Source organism: Equus asinus, chromosome 6, assembly GCF_041296235.1.
Source record: "Equus asinus isolate D_3611 breed Donkey chromosome 6, EquAss-T2T_v2, whole genome shotgun sequence".
Lineage (NCBI taxonomy): Eukaryota > Metazoa > Chordata > Mammalia > Perissodactyla > Equidae > Equus > Equus asinus.
The window spans coordinates 74689041-74710566 of NC_091795.1; the positions used below are offsets into that span (position 1 = coordinate 74689041).

Consider the following 21526-nt stretch of genomic DNA (forward strand, 5'->3'; position numbering starts at 1 on the left):
CCCCGATCCTCCGAAAAAAACATTCTAAGAGCAGGCAGGATTAGAGGGCTTCGAAAGGGGAAGGAGAGATAGAGGAGGCAGGAGCAGGAATAAGGGAACGGAGGCCTCCAGAGGTTGAGGAGGGGGAGGCTGTGAGGACATGGCCACCTCAGCAAACTGTCCACTGTCGCATCTGCAGTACCGCCCTGGATGAGCTGCAGCCTTCTCCTCACGCCTGGTGTCTGGCCTCTAAGACTTTAGCTGAGAATTAAAATGGGATCCTAAGCAGCCCCAGAAACATACTGAATTAAACAACTGTGCAATTCTCCTCATGTAAAGTGACCTTGACACAATCCATCACCCTCCGCTCATTTCTCCTGCCTGTGGCACCAATTCCCAAGACGCCATCTAACTTCAGAGAACACGATTCAGAGAGCCACTCCCACCTCCTCCAACTACCAGTATTCTCAGATGGAGCTGCTGCCTTAGCAAGAATTAGTGCCCATGACCTATTGGACCAGAAGTGTGAAAGCCTGCTCTGGAGCCAAAGCTTTACTTTACACTGCACTTTAATGCTCAAAGCCGATGACAAGTGCTACGATTTACTCCTCAAATTCCTCCAGCACTGTTTCCATCAGTAACTAATTGTTCCCCCAAGCAGTGCTGCACTCCCAGGCAAACTGGAAGGTTCAGTGCCTGGCAGGCAGGGATCAACCCAGTGCTTACATTAACAAACAGACAATCTAGTCCTTTCTCAACTATCAAGATATCCATGAACAGCAAATTTAACAGGTTCAATGACATAAATTATGAACAAACCAGATTTTTGTTTTTTTTTTAAGATTGGCACCTGAGCTAACCACTATTGCCAATCTTTTTTTTTTTTTCCTTTTCTGCTTTTTCTCCCCAAATCCCCCAGTACATAGTTGTATATCTTAGTTGTGGGTCCTTCTAGTTGTCGCATGTGGGACGCCGCCTCAACGTGGCCTGACGAGCAGCGCCATGTCCACGCCCAGGATCCGAACCAGCAAAACCTTGGGCTGCTGCAGCAGAGCGCAAACTTAACTACTTGGCCATGGGGTCGGCCCACAAACTAGTTTTAAAATTCGCACATTCTTTGCTTCCTCTTTGAAAAATTAATAGCAGAATTAAAGTCGCTTTTAACAAAATCAATTTGCATGCTGTTAGCTATCTCTAGAACCTTGCTAGTGTGGTCTGAGGACCAGCAGCTGCTGCATCACCTTAAGACTTGTTAGGAATGCAGAATCCTGCCTACCCCCGCCTCCACCTAGGAACCAGAATCTGTTTTCTGTTAAGATCTCCAGGTAATTGACACATCCATTAATGATTATAAAGCAGTGGTCTAGAAGAGAAAGTTTCATATGAGAACAATCATTTCTGCATTTGTCTATCCTTAATTCATGTTCAGATGCTTTCAGGTAATTGTGTATTTTATAAGATCCTTGGGTTTCAGTTACATCTGAAAATGCATTTGATCTGAGTCACCTAGCAGTGGTAGCAACAGCTGCTACTATTTTCTGAATGCTTACCATGTGTCAAGCACTGTTCTAAGTATTCAGTGTGAACTTTAATTCTTACAACAACCCTGTGAGGCTGGTGATATTATTTTCACACGAGGAACTGAGGCACAGAGAGACAATGAAACAAGGTTGTGTAGACAAGAAATTGCCAAACCAGGATTCAAACCCAGGCAACCTGGTTCCAGAGGCCATGTGCTCACCCCTATGCTCCTATTAGTCACTCTAGTCCTGCAGAAAGGTGCTCAGTGGGAGCTGCTTTGGTGTAGACATGACTAGAACATCAACTAGTCCTCCGAGCATCTATGATGTCAATGAATTTATATACTGGAAGTTAAAATAATAATAATTCAGTTGACAAAAGACTACCACTGCTTAAAAAAATAAAAGACTGAAAACCACTGATTTTGAGGATTGGGCTGACTATATAGAGATTCTTTTTGGAGAATTTATCTTAAGTACTATGCGTCTATTAACTAGAAAGAGTGTAGCAATGATGCTCAACTTTTTAAAATTTGGTGTGTGGTACCATTTTTTCTGATACCTCTTACTCTCCTAAAAATATCATACAATATTTTGTTCACTTGTTCACACGTATCTGTTCAAATTTACATTCAAAAATTTGTTTTGTAAAATCCAAGTTAAAAATAATTGATGCAATATTCTAAAATTCATTTCTCATAGCAAAATACTTGAATATCCTTTTAAAGACTTAGTCAATTAAATTTGACTTTCAAAGGCACCGGCTTGTCAGATTTACATGCAGCAAATACTTAACATCACAGGTTCAGGACAGGGAGAGAAATAAAATGCAAACATACACAGAACCTTTCATAAAGGAGTTTCCATAAAAACAAGCATACCATAACCCAAATGTTGGGGTCGTAAAATAATATGTATACAAAGCTCCTACAAATCAATAAGATAAAGACACAAAATCACACACAAAAAAGGGCAGAGGATAAGATAAACAATTCATTGGCAAAGAAATACAAATTATCTATAAACATGGAAAAGTTGCTCAAATTCCCTGGAAATAGGGAGAGATATATAGGGTACCTTTCTCACCCATCTGATAAGAACAACTTTAGAGACTGAGAATATCCAGTGGTAGAAGGGTGTGAAAAAAGGGTTATGAGGTTGACATTTCAAACGTGCCAATGTGAGTGTAAATTTGTGCAATATTTTTGGAGAGTAATATAGTAAATTTAAAGTGCTCATACATCCCAGCCTAGTATTTTCATTTGTAGGAATTTTCTTACTGAGGCACTCCCACAGGTATATATGAGATACATACATGAAGATTCATTGCAGCACTGTTTACAAGATTGAGTCTGGGTGGGGTGGATGGGCGGGAGGTGGACAATCCAAATGTCCAGTGCTGGAGGTGACTAAATAAACCATGGTACATCTATAAAACAGAGTCTGTGCAGCCATTTAAAAAACTACTATCTTTCATCAATTCTAAGACACCATAGATTGTAAAATGCATCCTGATATAACAGATGTTAAAGTGTGACAAACTGGCTGTGGCCATTGTTAGATGCCATCAATTATAAGACATCCCCAATTTCAGAAATACTGAAGAGTAAAATAAAAACAAAATGCACCTTAGATTGATGATACAGATTTCAGTTTTAAATATTATCTTAAATATAAATATAATAACTAATATAAATATAAACATATAACAACAAATTAATGCATAGGAAAGAGGCTTGGATGACAAAAAACCAACTATTAGGAGTGAACATCTCTAAGGAGCAGAGGTTCAGCTGCGATGGGGGAGGCAAAGGGTGACATAACATCTTTGATTCTTTAGAAGAAGTATATATTATTTTTGAAAAAAATTAAACAATGAAATATACTGCCTAAGTCAAAAAGATCTGAGGGATTAGAGCATTGTGAGAGGACGACTCAAGTCCCATGGACTTCACTTTCCTCTCCTTTGTGGCATCTGCCTCCAGGGACAGAGGCAACAGTAATGACAATATGTATTCTTGCTCTACCTACACCCTCACAACAACCCCACAGATAAATATAGACGCCTCCGTTTTACAAATGAGCTGCCCGGGGGGAGGTTATTTTTCCCTAGTCCCGCAGCTGCTGAGGGCCGTTCTAGATTCCAGTCCCAGAACCCATCGTCTCCCATTTCTGGGCTCTTATCATTGTCATCTATTTCTTTATGTATTTGCTCTTCATTCGTTGCTAGTCATTTTCCTTTTATAGCATTTCGAATTATTTTCTTTTTTATGCTACATTGGTTGTAAGGTATTTCCAAGCTGAAAAGATAATTTATTAAATAGCTAGAAAGTTGCATTCTAATTAACTAAAAATTAATGCATTTCCTTTTCTCCAGTAACCCTTCCCCCCCTAACCATTCTGAGAAATTGTTCGTTATAAACTCCTTTACTTTATACCCACATAGTACTTTTCTAGCTTTAACAAATTGATTTTATAGTCAAAGACAAAGCGATATACCGAACACTTCCGAGTGCCTTCCTTTAATGAGCAGTACGGAGCTGCAGTGGTAAGAAGAGAAATACGTAGTCAGTGCACAAGCCAAAAGTCACCAAACAGCCCAGTCCAGGAGCCCAGAGTCAGCACCTTCCAGTCCTCCTCTGACACGAAGGGAGGGGATAAAACCGAGAGCTTAGCCTGTTGCATTTTTGCCATTTGACCAAAGGTTTAAGCCCAGATCTAAAACTTGAAAGGAAAGGAGATTTGTTCAAATACGTTTTCACTTTCATACTTTCTACTCTCTTCCTTTACTGTTCTAACCTCTTTCTGATCTCTCTCACATAAAAACTTGGACTTTCAGCTACAAAGATTCTCTACAGGCTCTAACACTTTTTGCTCAAGTAGAAACCGTGAGAAATGAGAAGGATTGCAGGAAAAAAAGTAGTATTAGGAAATATAAATTCTAAAGATCTATGTCACCAATTGCTAAATTGCATTATGCTTCTTTGGGTCATTTATCATTCTTTGGGGAAAATGGAACGAGGGTTTCAAAAATTAATGACAGGGTCTGGATTGGAAGTAAACCAGGAGCCAGATGTTTATGCAACCCTGCTCTTCCCCTAACACACACACACACATACACACACCCAATGAAAGTAAGGTATCAGGAGTGAAGGTGAAGACATATAAGTAAAAGAGAATTGTCAGGCTCCAAAGGAGGTGAGGTGAACTTATTCCGAAAGGCCTCCAGCAGAAGGAATTAGATAAGGGCTCACCTGAGTCTTTCATGGGGCAGAGCGCACACTGCATACCCCAGGCCTCTCCATACAAACAGCAGCACTCAGTGTAAGTCGTCTGCTTGCCAACAAGAGGCCGGCTACACACATACTCATCACTCAGATGTTCCCAGCACAGATCTTGGTAGACATCAGTTTCTTCGATTTGTTCTGAAAGGGAAGACATGGTTCCATGACAATTGCACTGTTATTCCTATTTCATAAACACTGTGGTAGAAGCCAACGAGTCTCAAAGTTTCCATCTCCATCTCTAAGACTGACTTCCAAGTAAAAGTCTGAAGCCAGCCTGATCTTTCCATGGATCAAACCTCTGTCATCTCCAATTGGGTGTCATTCCATCAGCTGAAATTCAACCTGCCCATCATGTTCCAATTAAATCCTTCCCTCTATAGCTTTCCATCATTACATAAAACACCCCCTCTATCTTGCTTCTATATTTCATAATCCTGATGAACTTCTGCTTTTCCCAATCTTTGCTTTTTTACATTTGCTCCTCTGTCAAATCCTACATTTCTTTCTACATAACGTCTTTTGGATTCATGCTTTCTCACCCAATTCATCTGCCAAAACCTCAGACTAGGGACACTTCAATCCTAGTGTCCTCAGTTCTAACCTTTCCACCTTTCAATTGACTTCATCTAAAGTTGTCTACTGAATGTAACGATGCATCAATCAGTTATGCCAATTATCAGTGGCACATTACCCCACTGGGGATGAACAGGGATTCCTATCTGCAGACTTCAGGGGTCTCCAAGACTTTGTTGAATTCCACTGTTTTGTTGAATGCCCAGCCTCATCCGTGTCCTCCAGTCCAGTCAAGCAAACCTCATTATCTTTCCCTGAACTTACAACTTCCTCAGCTGCCTTTGAGGGTTAAATGTGCAGAACTCTCAAGCGTGGAACAGCTCTGCCATCTGCTCAGCCACTCTGTATTCTGTTGTCCATTAAATGACTACATTTGGGGAATTAAATCTCCTACATGTGGATGATATGCATCTTATTATTTCTCTTAGCATCTCATTTTAATTTCAAAATGCTCGAGGAATCAATTTTTCTATTTTCCAATAGCTCACATTTCAGTCAAAAGGAAAACTTTATGACATTTATTTGGATGCAGACCGGAATCTCACATCCAAGCATACCATGTGATTCGGTCGGTCGTATACATTTCTTTTCTGAAGCATCCAGGACCAATGGATGAGTACAGAAGCAGTTATAAGAGCCTTCTGTGTTAATGCACTGGCCATCAATACAACTGTTGGGGTCTTGACATTCATCCATATCTTAAAAGGAAAAAAAAATTATTGAAGAAAATCAGCAATCAGTTGCACCTTATACACTTACCAAACTTTCACACTGTTAAATTCAGTCCAGATTCCAGGGTCTGCCACATTTTAATTAACTACACAGCATCATCCAAAAGAGAACAGCTCTGACTACAAAAATGTTAAGTCGTATTGACTGGAAAAATAATGTTGCCCTGCTGCTGACATTTAAATAAAAAAAGAAAACATTTAGGAACAAGATACGCTTAGAAATTTAAGATAAAATGCCTATTTATGGTAGTTTTAAAATTATTTCCTTTTGCTATGTTTTTCTGCCTAGCGTGTATGGTTTTCTGCTTAAGCATTAAAGTCTGGGTCAGTATTTAAAAATGACTTTCACTTGCATGGTATGAGGGATGAAACAGGAGGTTCCCCAGACCAAAAGAACACTTCAGCTAAACCAGCGACCTGAATTATAATTCCACATTGAATATTAACTCTTTGTTTCAAATCTATTCAAATAGCAGTGTGGAGGTTTTTGATTTTCATAAATCTTATTGCTCAAGAAAAAGATCCGTAAAACATTTACACATCTTTTCAAGACATGATTTAGATTCAAAGAAATTGTTTTTAATACACAGCATTACTTATTTTTTTCCATCCGTATATTTTCACGGCACACTAGATCCTCTTAAAACTTACCAAAGCACTGCAATTTGACGGGGTCATAGTATGTCCCTTGCTTACAGTAGCATTCATAACCAGGCTGAGTGTTCAGACAGAATCCATTTTTGCAGATTTCTTGTCCAAACAGTAGGCATTCATCTGCATCTATGGGTGAAGAAACGGAGACACAGAAAGAGGAGTTAGCTTTGGTCTTTCAGCTAAAGAGGAGAGTCTAACCAATACTGGGCTTCAAGTTAGATATAATATTTCTACACCAAAGACTCTTAAAGACACAGCAATGTAAAATTCTTAAAGTTAGGCCTAGTTTACAGATGTAGAAACATAATCAGGTTTGTCTGTGACATTTAAGGAACAAGGCCCAAAACATTATTAGAGAAGGTCTATCTATAAATATGGTTTCTGGGATGCTAGCCCGTATTTGAGGAAATAGTCTATGGATTCCATAATGGCATAAACAATATTCTCTGAAGAATATAGCTTTTAAGAAATGTGCCTTTCTATAAATGTATATTTTGGCCCATTTAACTAGTTGATGTGAAGACAACGTCCAAGGAGAGTTTGATGGAGCATGATGAAAGTTTTCTTTTTGGTGATAACCTAATGAAAGCACAAGCTGACAAGGCTGTTGGCAGACCCATTCCTCCACAGAATTGAGAGCGCTTACCATCTCCAAAGCTCATTTTACTCGATGGTAAATCGGGGATGATGGGAACATCTACCTGACAGGACTGAAAGGCTTAAACGAGGAAATCCACGTAGAGGACTCAGTATACTCTCAAAAAGTCTTATCTGTGGCTTCTACTGCTATTATTACTAGCATCAGTTCTAGCACTTCAGAGCTAACGTCATCTAAGTCCTCATTTAAAAAACTGGAGACTTCACAGATGAATTGCTCAAAGATACACAGCTGGAGAATCGTAAGGTCAAGTCCACAATATATGGCTGTTGGGATCTGTACCTAACCTTACTGCAACCATTTATAGCACTGCTAAGATAAGGTAAGGAGCAATTTATTTTTTTTTAAGAGGATGACTTTATGTATTTAAGATTTTATTTTTCCTTTTTCTCCCCAAAGCCCCCCGGTACATAGATGTATATTCTTAGTTGTGGGTCCTTCTAGTTGTGGCATGTGGGATGCCGCCTCAGCATGGCCTGATGAGCGGTGCCATGTCCGTGCCCAGGATTCGAACCAGCGAAACACTGGGCCGCCGCAGCAGAGCACGAGAACTTAACCACTCAACCTCCAGGATGACTTTATTCCATAATATGAAATGAGATTTAACTATATCCCTGCAAAAAACCAGTATGATATTTGTGAACTTGAAAATCATTACATACATATTGCAAAGCAAAGTCTTCTTGTTATTTAATTGGACTAAATCATAGATGTATTTAAAAAACATATATGAGATTTCTTGTCCAGCTACTGAATTATACCATATTATTAAAATACTGATTTTCAAAAGTTGACGGACAATAAAAATGGTTTTAGTCTGTTTTTCAGCCACTTAGCATTTTTCAACATTAAACTTCAAAGAAAAAAATGTTGTATTGTATATAAAATGTCATAATATCTCTATCATGGAAATGTCAAAAGTGAGTAGTTAATGAGCAAATATTCATACATGTGGTTTAAATTTCACCAAAATAAAAAGGCTGCACATTTATTTTAGAACTATAGACTAATAGCATTAAAGATATGAACCACATCTACTTTTGTTTTCTTCTTTTCCATTTCTTATGGATCTGTGGCCATTAGTAAAAGGTCCTAACAATAGTATGATGAGTTCTAGAAAAAGCAAGAGTCTTAGCTCTGTTGATGACCATAAAGATCAACATGACAATGGTCAAAATTGTATGGTCCTAACATATGATTTCTAACATACCTCTGGGAAAAAAGAACACATTTATTAAGTACAGAATATTAAGTACTTTTACATGTTATCTCATTTAATCCTCATGATAACCTTTGAGACATTATTCCTATCTGAGAGATGAAGAGATGGAAACTCAGAAGTCAAGTGACATCCCAAGGTCACAGAGCCTTAAGTGTTCAAACTCCCAAGATATGACTCTGCCAGAGTCCACAGGGGCCTGCCTTCTTCCAGTGGTAGAATTAAAGGCTTTTTAATCAGTCCCCATGGCTCAAAAGAACTCTAAATCTGTCTAGCTCAAGCTACGCTTGTACTTGACAAGTCTCATATGTACACATGCTGCAAATTCATTTCCGCTTGATTCTGACCTTTATAGTTCTCGCCATCACCGTCATAAGAGGATTCTCCAGTGGGGACAAAACCTTTCCCTCTAGGACACATTTCAGTGAATTCAGCTGATTTCAGAAGAGACAAAAAGAAAAAAAGAAAAAAGAAGTTGTAAAAAGAATAAAAAACATCTTCCGTGAATGTGTCTTAAATTCAGTTTTGCTTTCTCTGACTCAGTAACTTGAAGGCAAATCTTGCCATTTAATTCAGGCAAATGAATTCAGTACAATCTCCAAAATTATGGATTAGGTGCAATGAAATCTAACGACTTCATAAGTTTACTTACAATTTTAAAAAAACTCTCCTAGTTCGTGCATATTTCATCTACCCATGTTTTAATTGATATTATGACTTATTTCTCCATTACGAATAACAATCCATCAAGCAAAATCTTAGCCTAAATATGTAAGCTCTAGTTACAGATAATGCTGTGTCATTTTTAGCAAAGAAGATTGGTTTCAACTTAAAAATGGAATAAAACTGAAATATCTTTCTGCCAAAATATCATATGGAACCCCACTGTAACAGCATATTCTGTGATAGAAGTTAAATTTAAGAATTCATATTGAGGTGCGATGAGGGTGATGCTTCCAGCCCTGAATGAAACTCACTATAAGGTACTCTCACCTCACTTCAACTATGGGCAGGTACCAGCGAGTGTTTTCACTTCAAGGCTTCAATGTAGTAACCAAAATGAGAACACGCCAAGGCCCACAGATAACCATGTGACCAAACGCAAGTATGAATCCACCACTTAGTTGGTTCTTACCAGTTCCCAAGACCGGGCAGGGGAAGATCTCGCAGTTATCTCCCCACCCAGCACCGGAGGTACAGCAGCATTCTTGTTTGGTGACATTGGGGGCCAGCACATTATCACAGAGGCTGGCGTCGTTGAGATTATAGTAGCATTCTTTCTTTTCTTCTTTGGGTTGATCCACATCTAAGTCTAAACAGAGTGGAGAAAGTAAAAAGAGTGTTGACAGGACACATCAGATCTGTCTGTATCACAACAGAGTAGAAAACACAACGGTGAAACAGACCAGACCAATGGTGAAACAGAAATGCTACTGGATGCGTCAATGGCACTTCATTTACGGAAAGCTGCTTTCCACTTTCAGTACTGGATTCTTCCACTTCAAGATAAAAATGCACTTGAATCCTGAGTTTTAGTGGATTTCTAACACACCCCAAGAGTGTAAATCTGTCAAAATCATTTCCTTTTACGTTAACCAATTACTTTATTCTTGTAAATTTGGCTCTGAGTAGTTTCCATATCTGCTTTCTTGCCAAACATAGGACCATTCTTTACTGAGCTATAACACCTACTTAAATCAATGAAAATTTTCCCCAACACTTGACCAGACATGTGGGGGCCACACATAATAATTACCCCTTAGGTGGTTATTTGATTCAACCATGCCCCCAATTTTTTCTCAATAGTACCAAGCAGAAGATAACCAGAAAAACATTACAGACACCTGGAGTATATAAAATAACCTTTCATTACTGAAAATCTAACTACTTAAATTGCTGCAAAGATATGACTTTGAATGAAATTAATGAGTGCCAGCTAAACCTCAGGGTAGAATTTCAAGGCTGGGCTCTAGTCCCAGCCCAAGTGTGGCCTGGAGGAATATATATTCTAACAGACTCAGTTTAACCCTCTGTGATAAAAGACAAACATGGTGATATGAAAGAAGACAAATGATGAGAACTCCACCTACTTTTAGATAATACTATAAATCATTTAATCCAATCAGATTTAAAGCCCATGAACAAGTCTGTGCTTTTAAAAAAATGATCAATATTTTGTAACTAGACTTGGGAAGTAGTCTGATCTCTTCCCTGCTATATGCTAGAGTTCAAATTACCACCTATAACCCAGTTAGAATTTACTAATAGTTTTTATTTTGTTATGTCAAATAAGAAGCTGACTACTGTCATAACAATTACTTAGATTAATTCTAATGAAATATTTTCATTAGAATTCTGCTGTTTCTGGGGTTGTAAGACCCAAAGAAACTATAGGGACAAAGGGCAAACATTTGCCAGTGAGGATAAGACTTTAATGTCAACACCTACCTTTTTTTTTTGAAGTTGGTAGATAATTATATTAGGAAAATTTAATGAGTTATTTTCACAATAGCTTCCTATATATTTATTTTGGCAGAGTCAAAGTGACTGTGGAAATTTTGATTAATATACCAAATAGTGAAGGTGTTCTTAAAATGTAAATTCATAAATTTTTATCAGAAAAGGTACTGCTTTTTCTTTCCTCTCATGGCATTAAAAACAAGCAAAGTAGCAAACAAACCTTTATGTATATATTTCTCCCAGAACACAGCATAGTTAAGGCGAAGGTAAAAGACCCCTCTCACACTAGATTCTGGCTAATTCTCAGATTATTCGGGCTATTTCTCATATTATTCTGTCTTTGACAGAACTCAGCTTGGACTCTAAGTTAGTGTTAATAGCTGATGACAAATTCAAGCCTAGAATAACTGTCCAGGAAAAAAGTGAAATGCTGATTCCTGTGCAGTTTATGAAGCGGTTTTAAATCATTTCCTTGTGTGTGAAACTGGATAAAATCTGCCACATCTCTCATCTCATCTAGCTTTTCAGTGTGCAGAGGATAGAAATGTGCTTTGCCCACTCTAATGGAATGGACCACCACCAGTTCAGGCTCTTCAGGGGGTGCTCCAAGCTCTTATACATGGAATCACTTGGGAAAACTAAGAGTAGGTTATCATAAATTATTGTTAAATCGATCATGAACCCTGTAAAAAAGCTTATGAACTTTCCTCCAAGACTTGTGAATAAGCTGACACCCTATGACTATTAACAATTCTGCTCATTTGTTTTCTTCAGTTGGCCTAAAAATGCAGCTGGTGTTTAGAAATATAAATCAAGTCAGCAACACAACTAGAGTTTTGCCAATCAAGTTTACAGTTTCTGTTAAAAGAAGGCTCAATAATTGTTTATTCTTGTGTTCAAAGTTGTAGGTATATCATGGTATTTATTACAAAATGGAAGACTATGCAGTAGGACATCAATGAAAACTGCTACATTCATAGGTAATCAGAAACCACAGGCTTCTGAGTCGAAACCTGTATATATGTATGTATGTATGTGTGTGTGTGTATATAATATATATATATATATAAACAGTGTCTATTTTCTACAATGTTTGTTACACTCACAGCACAGAAACTAAGAAATAAAATTTTCTTTGCTTTTGTCTTCTTTGGAACGAAACTCACAGGTTATTACATAAGGGAAACAATCAATAATACCATTGTATTATTCAAGTTTTATATTGGTTGTTACAAGTTTTGCTCTTATTTTCTGTCTAAGCAGTTTGAAAGTTCAATGTTGACACAGCTGAAATTGACGGTTAGGCAGGCCCTCATCCGTGTTTGGAAAGAGATGCAAATTCTTTTTAAAAAGCTGGTCCACAAAGGTCATTCTGTGAAAAACTACAATTGCCCTATCTTCTAACCTTTAAAAACTTCCTAGAGCATTTTTCCACTGGAGGAACATTCTGACCAGTAAATACATGTAATGTGATTTCTTTAAAGAACCTCTGTATGAGTTTAGGTCACTGCTGCCAGGGGAGAAATGTTTCTATCACAAAATAATTTGAAAAGATCAAATCAATAGTTATAGAAAGCGTCAAGCATTAAAAAGAGTGAAGTTCATTTTTCTTAAAGATTTTATGAATAAGATTAGCTATTTTACATATCTATGCCATGGACTTCTAAGAAATATATTACTTCTCCTTCAATATTTTCAGATTTGATTTTTTCAATTTGTATTTAGAGGTTGGCTTAACCTCTCTGTATAACCAGCAATCTATGTATTTTAATCCTATGGGTATGGCTGGCAATAAGAAGTCAGTTTGGGGACCTTTTTATATGTGTGCCGTTTTTTTTTTTCAGAGGAAGATTCGCCCTGAGCTAACATTTATTGCCAATCTTCCTCCATTTAGCATGTGGGTTGCTGCCACAGCATGGCTGATGAGTGGTGTAGGTCCACCCCCAGGAACCAAATCTGCAAACCCTGGTCACCGAAGTGGAACAGGCCAAACCATTATGCCATGGGGCTGGCCTGCATGTGAGTTTTTTTTTTTTTTTTTTTTGAGGAAGATTAGCCCTGAGCTAACATCTGCTGCCAATCCTCCTCTTTCTGCTGAGGAAGGCTGGCCCTGAGCTAACATCCATGCCCATCTTCCTCTACTTTTTATGCGGGATGCCTACCACAGCATGGCTTGCCAAGCGGTACCATGTCCGCACCCAGGATCCGAACCAGCAAACCCCAGGCCGCCGAAGCAGAACGTGTGCACTGAACTGCAGAGCCACCAGGCCAGCCCAATGTGAGCTTTTTGAAGGAACTTTTACAGAGGCCTTTACATGTGATCCACAGAGTAACTCCACATGATAGACAGTGCAGGTTATAAAGCATCCTCACTTTCTGAAAGAGAATATTTAGCTTGGGTCCCATGTCCCATACCTAGGGCTTTCCCCAAACCTCTTCTATGGGGCTCAGCTTCTTAGCACCTCGACTAGCCTGAGTTTGTTTCGCTTTGCTTTTTTTCAGTTTATGTCTTTTTTCTGTTTGAGACAAATGGGGAGGGGACAGCAGATAACCCCTGCTGGTGTAGAGTTCAGCTGTAAGGCCACGTACAGTGCGATGGTGTTCCCTTGCTCTGAATAGGAAGGGGTAGGTTTGAGCTGTAGGTGCCGCTTGGGAAGAGCCCTTTCTAGAAGCTCCTTCTCTCTTTGTTCGTCAGAAAGAAGATGGTGTGGGTGTTCATTTATATGACTGTTTTCTTCTGTAGTCTTTCCTTGAATATGTCTAATCTCAGGTTGGCTGCTGGGGTTAGGAAATCTAGAACATTTCTTGGGTTAAAGAGGATACAAAAATTCTAAATGGGCCTTTGTCTTTGCCGTCACTTTCTATTTGCAATGTGTTCTGAAGGCCTTTAGGAGCTAATCCTCTCCATACCCTCCTGGGACATTCAGGATTGTGACAACGATCAAAGAGCAACGTCACAAATACGTGTCAGTAAACAATGGCCCCAAATGAAACACCTGCCACAGTCCTGGAAAAGTCTTGAAAAATTTTATCAGTTTATAACACTCTGTGACTGTGATAATGTTTAGTAAATTACTTTCAACAGAATTAGTGAGGAAACTTATTCTTTTTTATTTTAAACATCTCCGCAGGCACTAACGTTTTCCGTTTTCTTTTTTTTCTTTAAGATTGGCCCTGAGCTAACATCTGTTCCCAATCTTTTTCTTTTTCTTCTTCTTCTCCCCAAAGCCCCCCAGTACATAGTTGCGTATTCTAGTTGTAGGTCCTTCTGGCTGTGCTCTGTGGGATGCTGCCTCAGCATGGCATGATGAGTGGTGCTAGGTCTGGGCCCAGGATCGGAACCTGTTAAACCCTGGGCTGCCCAAGGGGAGCACACAGACTTAACCACTCGACCATGGGGCCAGCCCCCTAGGCACTAACGTTTTATACTAGCTCATGTTTTTATGAGTAATTTTAGTGTAATATTCCAAGGAGGAGTAAAAGAGAACTTGGAAACTCATATATTTCTTTTCCTGGAAAATGAGAAGATTTTGTATGTTTTAAGCAGAATTTAGGAGAAAGCCACTGCTCAGTTTCAGAAAACAAGCATCAACAATAGGAATGGACTGGTACAAAGAGATGCAAATAAAAATGAAAATTGTAGAAAGGTGGTAACTTCAGATGATAAAAGATGTGAAAGAAGTCAAAAGGAAGGTTAGATAGCAAAGTAGAAGAGAAAAATTACTTTGAAAGATTCCTCTACACAGTTCCTGTCCTTAAAGAGGTCAATCAGGTGAGGAGCCAGGCCCTGACAGTGCTGGGAGAGCACCAAAGGCACAGTGCAGAAGTTGGGGGCTGGGGAGGGGGGGGAAATGGACAAGCTATCATGGAAGGCTGCCTGGAGGAGTTGACATTTGAACCAAGCTCTTGAAAAATAAATGTAAAAAATATTGGCCAGCAAATAAGGTGTGACAGTGGTGAGAGGGAGAAAAAGCACAACTGTATTTAGGTCTGTGTGTGTACAGCAGGGCGAGGGTGAGGTGGTCTGCAAAAGGAGTCACAGAACTGACTTTGAGAGCCTGAGGATGGGGCAGAGATGCACTAACATGTGAACAAGTGATAGCTGTGTTTCCGACTTAGGTGCTGGGGTAGAGGACAATGCCGGCCTCTGTTGGAAGAGAGTCGCCTCAGGGCCTCACACTTAAAAGGCAGGCAGTAAATGCTTGCCAGGTTGCATGAAGGGTTTTCTGGTTTTGTTTTTTCTGGTGAAGGAGTTAGAAGAGAATGGGAGAAGTGAGCCTGGGATAGGAATAGGCTGGGGAGAGGGTGAGGAGAAGAGAAAGCCTGTGATTTATGGAGATATTATTAGAAACTGGAAAGTCTGCAGAAGAAAAGCGGGCAGATAGAGGTGAAAGAAGAGACTCCAGAACACAGTGCTGCAGAGAAAGCAAAACGGGAGGGACACCCTGAGGCAAGTGGGGAGAGGCAGCACACAGAGACGAGAGAGAGGGGACATCACAGCAACACAAGCCCCATCACAACACTGACACGTGGGCGTCGCCAGGGCCTGTGAAGATGACCGCGAGAACAAAGCCAAATCTGAAGCGACATGTAAAATGTCTGGAAACATTTAAAAGGAAATGTAGAAACCGCTCTTCTTCAGGCCTTATTTATAGCAAATTCTAGGATCCAAAATGCATTTCTAATGCAACAGTGTGGGTGTCTCTTGTGGTATTAGGATAAAATGGTTTATATAGAGAGAGTGAATCTGTCACTTTGATTGACTGGCATGTCAGTTCATTCAAATATCGAACTCTCTTTATTAAAAACTTAGATATTTTAGATACCACATATAGCAAGCAGAAAATTTCATAAGAATAAAAGTATGGTTTGGTAATTAGTAAACTCTTCTCACTATTGTCTTTGAACATAAGAAATCTGACCCCTTTTTTCTTTTTTTTTTTAAACAAATGAGCATATTGTCCTCAGCCCTACCTACAGTTATGGTATAGATCCATTACAAACACACAATAGGACCTCAGAAGTCTTATGGCATTTTCCAATGTTTGCATTCTAAATACTGTGGTCTCGCTGTCTTAAACTTTTTTCCTACCAAAGGTCTTTTTTTCCAATCAGAAATTATTTTTTAAAAATTCTTTCAATGTTAATTTATTTTACAGGTTAACTAAACACATTTTTAAAAAGCCCTACTCTGCCAAATATAACATTTGAATAATATTACGTGTGGTTTCTTGCTTTAAAAAAATATGTAGACACACAAAACCTGTAGTGGACCTGTCTAGGAAGAAAGAACAAGAATGCTGTTTGAGCTCAAGTGTCAGAACCATAAGCACAATTTGCACATGCCCCAGGACAGCAGGGAAATACTTTCTTTTGCTCCACAATTTACCCAAAGCACATAGAGGAACTATCCCTCTGACACAGAAGTGTGAATAGATAATTCCTCATTTAAGTGTGGTTCCATTATATCTTTAATAAAATGAATAATTATTTTTATTCTACAGAACTAGCTGGGAGTGAGATGGTGAAGAATAGAAGGGACATATTCTTGAACATGGAGAGGTAATTTTATTCAAGAGTTAGAGTGTCTGTCATAGGTCAGGCACGGTGCTAAGCAGTGAGCTAGGTTACAGAGGATGCAAAGAGACTAAGACAGAGTGTAAAGGGTCTTCGTGCTCTGCTGATGGATTTGGACTTCATGCTGTAGGCAGTAGTAGGCACTTACATTTTGAAAACAGACTGGCAGCAATGGGGAACAGGAATTGATGGGAGATGCAGGGAGAAGTCAGGAGGCTACAGCCGTGGGTCCAGGTAAGAGATGCTGAAGGACTGGCCCAGAGCAGCGGTAACAGAGGAGTGGGGGTAGATGTGGATTCAGATTACTGTTGAGGTAGAATTGGCAGGATGTTATGATGGCTTGGATGGATGAGGAGAAAAATTAAAGTATGACTTTAAGATTTCCAGCACTGATGTTTGGCAATGAATGAACACAGGGAGAGTCACAGGTTGGAGAGGGTTTGGGATAATTTCAGGCAGAGATGCTTACAAGACACCCTGGGGGAAAGGTCCAATAACAGGCAGCTGGAAACAGGAGTGTGGCACTCAGGAGAGAGGTGAAGGCAGAAGGTACTTACTTATTTGGCAGTCCACACCATAGAAGTAATAGCTGACTCAGAGATGAGGATAAAATATCCCAGGACAAGAAATACCGAGTAAAAAGAGGGCTAAACATTATTATTCAAGGAATGGACAAGAGAAAAAGAGTCTGAGAATGAGACAGAAAAAGACCAGGGTGAGAGGTAGGAAGATATGGAAAGAGTAATGTCCCAGGATCAATCAAGGGGAAGAGAAGGGGGAGGGAAGATGAGAGGCCACTGTCAACTGTTTCAGAAGACGGAGTCTGTGAGGAGACTAACGGCTTTAGCATACAGACACTCACTTATGACCCATGAGAAAGAACTTTCGATGAGATGAAGTCTGAGGGCCTGATCTCAGTAGGTTGAGGATCAAATGTGAGATAGTTCTGTTGAGGGAGGGGGAGTATGGATGTCCCTTCAAAGAATCTGGAGGTCAACAGGGTGACAGATTACCTCTGGATAGTGACAGATTACCTCTGGATGGTGACCCTGCAGGGGACTGTCTTTTTTCATATATTTTTGTATTTGCCAATTTTCTAAGAAACATATTCATTATTTTAATAATGAGAACAAAACAAACTAAGTGAAATTTAAGTGAGTGAAAAGGAAGCCAATTTTTAGAAGAATGTGGTGCCAAGGGTCCTCAGCTTTGAGAAATAGAATGGTGAGTGGAACAATCTCTGAGTTAGGTTCCTGTGCCAATTCTGCCAAGGATTAGCTATATAACCCTAAGAATAACATTTACAACTTCTCTGGGCCTCAGCTATCTTACCTGTAAATAAAGGAGCTGAGCTGGAAAATCATGAAGGTGGTTTCTAGATGTGGAAGTTTAGGATCTAGCTTGTGTTGTGAGAATAAGCTCTCAAATATATCAGAAAAAAACCGATACTTAAGAAAATCCTATAATGAATTAATGTAAAGAACAATTACTTTATAATGCAAATAATCACTCCAGTTTGTATGTTTTATAATTTCTGGTCTTGTTTCTGTGCTTTTCTTAGAGTGAGGAATACCTGCATGAATTATATGGTACCTTTTTGTGTTCTGTTCATTGTACCTTCTATTTTAAAAATGAAATTCAGGCCAAATCGGTGGCACGGTGGTTAAGTTTGCAGGCTCTGCTTCGGTGACCCAGGATTCGTGAGTTCAGATCCCAGGCATGGACCTATGCCCCACTCATCAAGCCATGCCATGGTGGCGTCGCACATACAAGATGGAGGAAGACTGGCACAGATGTTAGCTCAGGGCGAATCTTCCTCAAGCAAAATGAGGAAGATTCGCAACAGATGTTAGCTCAGGGCCAATCTTCCTTATCAAGAGAAAAACATAATAAAATAAAATAAAAGGAAATTTAGTTCCTAACCCAGAGTCTCCTCTGTGCACCAACCAAGACAGAGAATAGAATTTTGTGGGTGAAGCTTGAAGGCTGCAGTTGCCAAGACTAAATATTTACCGCTTCCTTTAGAGTGTTCAAGGACAAAGTTTTTATTGAGCAATTATCACAGGCACCGAGGAAATAAAAGCATTGGGCTATATTTCATATCTATACTCTCTTACATGTGATGAGTGGTCTGGTTTGGACATTTTTTAGTTATTTCTGTTTCGAGTGCTTTTAGGCAATGTACAGCAATGTAAATTAGTGGCCAAAGGCCCAGGCAGTGAAAAACATTAGACCAAACCTAAAAAAAAGTTATGTGGGAGCCAAGAAGTAGTTTAGAAATAAAAATCCTAGGATATTAAAGTTCAAAAGTACCTTAAAGGCCACCTGGGACAATTATCTTGCTGCAAGTGGGTGCCCTTCTGCCAGAAGGTATCCCACTTGTTCTTGGAGACTTCTGGGAAAACATCCACAATTCCAAGAGACCGTTATTTGCTGACTAGCTCTAGTTAAGCTATTGGAAAGTTCTTTTGCAAACTGATCTGAAATCTACCTTCCTGACATCCACCCCTTAGCCCCAGTTCTGTCCTCCACATGACACTACTTCAGATCAGTACGCTACTGCTCATTGCTGGAATGTCTGTTGTCCTGGGGAATTTTACAGCCGAGCAAAAATGTTACAGCCTATTCTGCAAATTTATCTTTCCTTTCCTAATTACTTTTCCAGAAAGATGAGCTCTGAGCTGTTAGTCTATCATGTATATAATGAAATTAATTTGAATCTCTCTTAAAAACTTTAACCTAAATTTGGTATAATACGTTTTGTTCTGTGTAACAGCAGATCCTTTGACTGGAGTACGATACAAACTCTGAACTAGCCACCACTTAACCAAATTGTTGAATTAACCGATGCTCTCTCGCCCTCTGAAGAACATCCTGGCTAATGCCCCAAGCAGGTAGAATGCTCACAGCTAGCAGGCTGTTCTTGGAGGGGTCCACACACTTCTGTTCTTACCTGTTGAACAGTATGCCAACCAAGACTCAGCTATATTTATTCTCTAACATTCTGTGCCAGTGTATTATCGTAATTACATAATTAAATAGTATATAGATAAAATATGAATGTAAATAGAAGAATTGTTTCTAGAACAAGTTAAAGCTTTAGAGAAACTAAAGTTGATTCAGTAAAAAGAATGCTATCAAATTAGGTGTGGCTAAGACAATTGTAGAAAATTGAGAAAAACTGTAAAAATTTACAGGGATTCTGCACTCACTTTGCAAAGGCTTTTAAATTCTCACTCCCTTTAAAGTGGGCAGTGTAGATAATGCATAATAGATAACGGTTTATGCTAGATAAGCCATGCAGAACTCTAAGAGTGGGCTTCTACTCAAAGACAGACTTTGTCCCTTCTTCAAAGATTGGTGAATAAACGTACATTTACATTCTTTTTTTTCCCTAAAGATTGGCACCTGAGCTAACATCTGTTGCCAATCTTTATTTTTTTTTACTTATTTTTTTATTTTTCTTCTTCTCCCCAAAGTCCCCCAGTACATTGTTGCATATTCTAGTTGTAGGCCCTTCTAGTTGTGCTCTGTGGGATGCCGCCTCAGTATGGCTTGATAAACAGTGCTAAGTGTGCACCCAGGATCCAAACTGGCGAAACCCTGGGCTGCCGAAGTGGAGCACACAATCTTAAGTACTCAGCCATGGGGCTGGCTCCCCTTTTCTTTCTTTTTTTTTGAGCAATGTTTTTTTTTTTTTTTTTTTTTTTGCTTGAGGAAGACTGTCACTGAGCTAACATCTGTGCAATCTTCCTCTATTTTGCATGTGGGATGCTGCTACAGCATGGCTTGATGAGCAGTGTGTAGCTCCATGCCTCGGATCCGAACCTGTGAACCCTGGGCCGCCAAAGCAGAGTGCATGAACTTAACTACTATGCTACCGGGCCAGCCCCTTACATTTACAGTCTTTAAGTTAAAATTTAAATAAGTAAAAGATGTATTATATTTTTTATGATTTCTAGCTTTAATTACCTTTTTTAAACAATTGATCAATTATTGGCTCTGATGTAGTCAGGGAGAAGGCTCCTGCTGAAATTTATAGTTGACCTGTCTCTCAGGACACTGATAGAGGATTACTAAGATGAAGACATCATCACAGATGATGTTCAGACTCCATATAATCAAAGTGTGCCAAGAACTATACTAATTGAGATATGGTAGAAGTCAGAGTTACCAGGAACTATAAAAAAATAAAAATTAGTAAAAAAACAGTTACTGTGTAGGCAGATTATATGGACATGGGCCAATAAAACAAGTGGGTATGTAGAGTATTTAGCAGAAGCCAGAGAACTATGGAGAAAATATGCAAGCAACCCAGAAATTAAAGGATTAGATATAATGTTAAAAGGAAGGAGAAACTATGTACTCACTGGTAGACAAGCTTTATGAAGCTGTGTACTCAAAATGACGTTCTTTGAAAAAGCAAAAGGAGAACTCTAACTGGAAGAACTTTCCAGAAAGAGAGTGAATGAGAGAGCAAGCAGATGAAGGGAAATAAAAGGCAAAGCAGGTATTTGGGACTTGGTTACAGAGAAACTTAAGAAATAGGAGATGAACAAAGCTTACAAAAAGAGTCACTGAAAAGTTTTAAGAAGTAGTTTACAGTGAGATAGTCCAGTTCACCAAAAATGGTTCAGATGGTCTCATGATTCTGTTAAGGCATTATTAATCTCTAAAAAAAGAATTGGGCAAACTTTAGGATCCCAGACATGTACCCCAATTGAAGCTATGTGAAATCAATGAACCAATTCTTGATGTTACTAAACATTCTAACAAAAATATATCTGTAGTTAAAAGGTCCACTATTTTAGGAGGGATCATAAAGGATGAGAAATAGATATCCCTTATGTGCTTGGATTATAGCTTAC

General features: G+C 39.1%; 1 protein-coding gene across 16 annotated transcripts in view; it reads right to left on the bottom strand.

Moving 5' to 3' along the window:
- LTBP1 (latent transforming growth factor beta binding protein 1) overlaps positions 1 to 21526 on the bottom strand; it is a 390791-nt gene that overhangs the window by 28285 nt on the left and 340980 nt on the right. For all 16 annotated transcript variants that reach the window (XM_070512275.1, XM_070512274.1, XM_070512278.1 and 13 more), the window contains 5 exons: positions 9757 to 9933; positions 8969 to 9055; positions 6742 to 6870; positions 5917 to 6057; positions 4754 to 4924 (listed from right to left, as the gene is read on the bottom strand). In XM_070512275.1, coding sequence (XP_070368376.1) covers positions 4754 to 4924; positions 5917 to 6057; positions 6742 to 6870; positions 8969 to 9055; positions 9757 to 9933 — 705 coding nt within the window. The remainder of the gene's footprint in view (positions 1 to 4753; positions 4925 to 5916; positions 6058 to 6741; positions 6871 to 8968; positions 9056 to 9756; positions 9934 to 21526) is intronic.